The sequence below is a fragment of the Cyprinodon variegatus genome, unplaced genomic scaffold (genome assembly GCF_000732505.1).
Source record: "Cyprinodon variegatus isolate N-32 unplaced genomic scaffold, C_variegatus-1.0 Scaffold857, whole genome shotgun sequence".
Taxonomy (NCBI): Eukaryota; Metazoa; Chordata; class Actinopteri; order Cyprinodontiformes; family Cyprinodontidae; genus Cyprinodon; species Cyprinodon variegatus.
The window spans coordinates 331,018-336,642 of record NW_015151310.1 but is presented as its reverse complement, the minus strand read 5'-3'; the positions used below and the strand labels follow the sequence as shown (position 1 = coordinate 336,642).

General features: G+C 36.4%; 1 protein-coding gene across 1 annotated transcript in view; it reads left to right on the top strand.

Moving 5' to 3' along the window:
- Positions 1 to 1,008: 1,008 nt before the first annotated feature.
- thsd7b (thrombospondin type 1 domain containing 7B) overlaps positions 1,009 to 5,625 on the top strand; it is a gene marked incomplete at its 5' end in the record, with an annotated part of 157,412 nt that continues 152,795 nt past the window's right edge. Inside the window, one exon of the mRNA XM_015397359.1 lies at positions 1,009 to 1,873. Coding sequence (XP_015252845.1) covers positions 1,009 to 1,873 — 865 coding nt within the window. The remainder of the gene's footprint in view (positions 1,874 to 5,625) is intronic.

Below are 5,625 nucleotides of genomic sequence, written 5' to 3'. Positions count from 1 at the left end.
AAAGATAATTGTGGTTAGAAGGGACCAAATTGTACATTTTAGGTTCACAAGTAAAGGGGTGTGTCAGCCACAAAACCTACTCTGTTCATCATCTAATAGACACCAGTCCCTGCTGGAAGATAGTTGTGACTTTACTTTTCTAATAAACAGGATCTAGGAAGGTATTCATAAATGAGAGGATCATTGACAGAGCTAAATAAAGGAATGTGCTGGAAAAACTTCTGAAAATTAAGAGTTTTGATATATGGATACTGACTTTACATCTCTGTCATACTTTTTAGATCTGCATTTGTAAAAGAAATTGCAAAACATTTATTATAATGCTTCCCCTTGACAACCGTGTACCTATTTATCTTAGGCTAGACCATAAAATTTAAACAACATCCAATAACCTTTGTGGTGTAAAAACAACAGAATGTAAAAACAAAACAAACAAAAAAAAAAATCAGAGGGGGAAGGAATATTTCTATAACTATTACAATGTTATGCTTCAGAAACGACTAAACCATATTAAAAAGAATTCCCTAAGTATGATCACACTTCTGTGTAATGTTCATGTTCTGTGTGTAATTGTTTGTTTAATTTAATTTAATATTAATGCATGATCAAGATATTTATGCTTTCATTGTATTATTTTAAAAATATATCTTACAAATCTGTAAATATGTTGAGATGTTCTAGTGTGCAAATAAATGCTAATATTCCTTAAGCTATATATAATGGGCCTGGGAGTGTTGATTACCTTAAATATTGATCCCGTCCTTGTGACTAAGAAAGTGACCTTGTATTTTCCATTGATGTTTGTCACTGGTTTGATTACTTTGTGTTCCTTTGTTCCATTCTTCCTCAGTTCATGAATAAAGCAATCATAGAGGTTAAGTGAATGGCCTTGAATTGGACTTGATTGCAAGTCTCCAGATAGCTGCTATTTAAAATGTGGCCTTTTTTCCATGTAAAGCACAGGATTTTAATGAAAATGACCACTCTATGTGCTTTCTTTTGTTGTAGGCTCGTGGGGTCAGTGTATCGGGGAGGTGTGTGGTTCCAGTGGAGTCCAGACAAGGACGATATGGTGTGTCCACATAGAGGGCTGGACCACCCATCACTCTCACTGCCAGCATGTGGAAAAGCCGGAAAGTAAACGGCAATGTTTTAAGATCTGCAACTGGCACCAGGATCTCTTTGAATGGGAAATTTCTGACTGGGGGGACTGTGTTCTTGTTTCTTTCTTTTCCAATGAACTCAAATTGAGGACCACTGAGTGTATTACAGCCCAGCATGGCATTCAGAGGCGCAATATCCACTGTGTTCGAACTTCCAATCGAAGTACTGTCAGCATAAGGATATGTGAGTTCTTTTCACAGAAACCTCCTGTGGAGCAAGCATGCCTCATCCCTTGTCCTCAGGACTGTGTAGTTTCAGACTTTAATTCGTGGTCAAGTTGCAGTAAAACCTGTGGTGCTGGTCTTCAGCATCGAACTAGAGACGTCCTTGCCGCACCAATGTATGGAGGAGCTAACTGCCCTAATCTAACTGAGAGAAGGACTTGTACTAACTCTGTTGACTGCCCTCTTGCAGAAGGTGAGTACCAGTACAGTCTTAAAGTTGGGGCATGGAGTAAGTGTCAACTACCGCATAACAAGGATGCCTTCTTAAATGGAAGGACAACAGTGGACTTTGGTGCTAGCTCCAATGACAACAACTCAATTATGCTACATACATTGGATTCTAACAACCAGTTTAATCATCACCGGTACCACCACCACAATGCTCATGTGCATTTAAGGTACCCCATGTCATGGGACTTGGAAGTGGGATATCAGACACGACATGTACGCTGTGCAAGAAATGATGGAAAGAATGTCATGCTAAGGTAAGAGGATTGTATGTTGATAATAAAAACATTTTTTTACATTCACTGGGTACATTATTAGGTACACCTTGCTAGTAAGGAGTTGCAGCATTTTAGCCTTCACATCACAATACAGTGAACTGATTCTAATGTTCAATAAACTGGTTAGAGATTTTGTGAGCCTTGTGACAAAGTGAATTATCTTGCTGGAAAATGGGTACACTGTGGTTTTACAGTAATAGTCATGATGAGCAGCATTACTTTTGGTATCTTGTGGAGTTTAAGGTGTGCTGATTCTTAGTGAGGAGCCTTAAAAGTGCCAGAAAGTAAAGCCTCTCAAAATGACACCCCCCAACATCCTGGGGAAAAGAAGGATGGATCCATGCTTTCATCTGGCTGAAATCCACACCCATTGGAATATACAGCATTTTTCCAATCTGTTATTGTCAAATTTTGCACAGCCGTGAATTGTTCCTGTTCTGAGCTCAAAATGTGGTATTTTGCTGTTGTGGCTTATCTTCTTTAAGTTTTGTTAATTTGTACATTTACAGTAGATATATTATCTATTATACAGTAGCAACACTGAGGGGTTACTTGAACAAATTAAACTTTTCTATCACACTCACCTTGTAGCTGTAAAAGGGATGTAAAAATCCGGTTCTCCAAGGCCGGTGTACTGTACCTTTTAGACATTGTTTGTCTATTCTTCAAAGCAGCTTGATCTATTAGGTAATCAGAAAAAAAATGAAAGAAGTTAACAGTTTGCTGATGGGGTAATTGATTCATTTGATTCAGGTGTCTTGGATTAGGTTCTCAAACATCTAAAGATTGCAGTATACTGCCCCTCAGGCACTTGAATTTGACACACCCATATTATCCATTCAACCAGTTTGGAACCATATCTATGCTCAAAGTCACCTAAATCCCAAAATGTTACACATTTTTATGTTCAGTTTGAAATTCAAAATGTGATATTCATTATCTCTAGTTGAGTTTGAGTTTCTGCAATGTAATTGTCTTTTGCACAACCAAGCAATTTTGGAAGACGACCTAATTATGTGGCTGACTAGTATTTGTGAACATAGTATTACTGGAAGCAAACAGACATTCTACTGTTGTTACACAATAAAAATGTATGATTTAAAACATGCATGAAACTTACATGTTTCTGATTTTATGCTGCAAAAGCCATTCAATAACAGTTCTACCAATATGTTTCACCACTTTCTGATGTTAATATCTTATTCTACACCAATACTCTTCTCTTACACAATGGTCAAACATCCCAAACACTGAATTATTTTTCAAGAATATCTTACTCCAAAAGATTTGATCTTGACCTTTATGGAGCATTTATCGGACATTTGTAGCATAAAAAGACTGGTCTCATTCAACTGCAGAACACACGCATGATTTTAGAAATTGTAGGATAGTTGCAGGGTAAAGTAAGATTTTATAATGATTACGATCAAAATTAAAGGTCCTTTTCCCCTAACTTGATGATATTGACAATAAGTGTGATGACATCACAGCTTTTTAAATATTTTTTGAAATTAAGTTATTCACAGAAAATAAGAGCTGATCATTACTTTTGTGGTTACTATTATTTTCTAATCACAACCAAGTGCTGTCTGTGTCTAAAATTGCCAGAGCAGGGAATACGTAAGACAACTCTTTCCTGAGAAATAGAGAACTTTGGAATGTTTTTTTAATCACAGCAGTTGGCTGCCATTGTGCAGTGCCCTGTGAGCATTGTGGGGTTGAGGGTCTTGCTTAGGGAGCCAGAGTGGCAGACTGTGGGAGTGGGGCTTGAACTCAGAACCTCTGGGATCCAAGCTCAATGCCCTAACCAATAGGCCACCACCACTAACCTACCCATCAATATTTATTTTATGATTTACCTATCTTCACACATATTGTCAGGTTTGATGAAATTAGTTGAGGACCCAAATGCAGGGATGAGGAGGCAGAGATGAGTTCTTGCAGGTTTAATTTGAATGCAGACAGCAACAGAAGCACAAATCCAGGAACAAAAAAACAAGAAACCCAAACCATTGGACACCAGGAAGGAACACACAAGGAGCAAAGCAATAAAGAGAATCCAGCATTGAGGAACTGTAGAGGAGGAGTTAGCCTATATGTTGGAAAACAGAACCAAGAGTGGAGTAATCAGTTAATCATTGGGAGCAGGTATGGATAGAAGATGCTAGAAAGGAGCTAAGGGAAAGGGGAACTAGGGTGCAACAAAGAGTAACCACAGAAAACAGGGTTTAAAGTAACTGTAACTGAAAAGAACTTAAATAAGGCTAAAGGGGAATAAAACTAATGACTACAAAATAAGGAACAAGCAAGTGGAAAACTATAGCATAAGAGAATGGACTGGAGATAACTGAAGCCATTGAAAACATACCCTAAGGATAAGTGAAAGAAAATCTAACTAAAACTAGAACAAGGAATATATAATTGAGAAAAGGCTGAAAAAGAATAACATGGAAGAGTAAAACTAAGAATTCAAAAATGATAAAAAAATCCTAACAATACAGAATAACATAAAATAAAGCATAAGTGAGAACCCAAAATTAAAACTTACACAAAGCCAGAAAATCCAGAATGGCAGAGCATGATACATATCTCGTCATTTGATTTTAATATTTACTTTAACACTTAATCCGATGTGTACATACAGGCTTAATTACATTATTACATAATGACTTGTTCATCACATTACCATTTGATTACTTGTACATTCAATTGATGACTTTTTTTAAATTTTTATCTCTTTACTTATTTCTTCTATTTATTCACTCATCTATTTTTCTATCTATGTAACCTCCTTCCTTACTAAGATGTAATTTTTATTTTGAATTCGGAGACAAGCTGTTTTGTTCACATAGAGCTGGATGGTGTCAAAATGCTCTTTATGGATGTCTGTTATTTAATCTGTATAACTGGATTATGTGAGAGTCGGTGTTTCAGCAGCATGTTGGCAGGGAGGTGAGGTATTATTGTGTTAAATGTTAAGTGGTACTCCCGTCAGTTGCTGCTTTTCAGTCGACCCTGGTATTTGGATTTGATAAGAATGGATTTTTCTACACACATACATGCAACACAAATACATACACCCCCCTTACACACATACACACACACAATTGGTCTTCCATCATTGAGGGAGAAAAATCATTGCATCTATATTGAGGTTTGTTGTTTAAATGCCACTAAATACCATCCTCTTGTTGTATAGTGACACCATTATGCAGCTCTTAAACTTAATTTCAGAATGCCATTCATAGAAGCCTGTATATCAGATACAACCTTTTTATTCAATACTGACTACACAGTGCTTGTTATTGTTTAGATAAATTTGCTGTTGCAATCATGAAGTGTGACATGTTTGCTGTTCTCTGCTTCTTTTGGGGGAAAAAAACAAAAAAAAAAACTAAAATGTGGACTCACAGCCATCAAGTCAGGTATTGTTTACATCAGGTTAATTAATCTAAGATGGAGGCTTCTGTTTTATTCACCTTGTACAGTGTACAGTAGCATTTCAAAGATGGGTAGAGTACCTAGACATTGTACCTAAATAAAAGTAACTCTTCCTCATCATATTTCTACATGAGTAAAAAAGCAGCCATTTGAATTTGCTCAGGCAAAACTGAAAAAGTATCTGGTAAAAAAGGCTACTAAACTACTGAGTAACTAATTGCAACATTTGGTATTTAAATTGTGCATTAAGAAATAGACCAAAATTAAAAGTTATGTGCAAATTCTTTTAA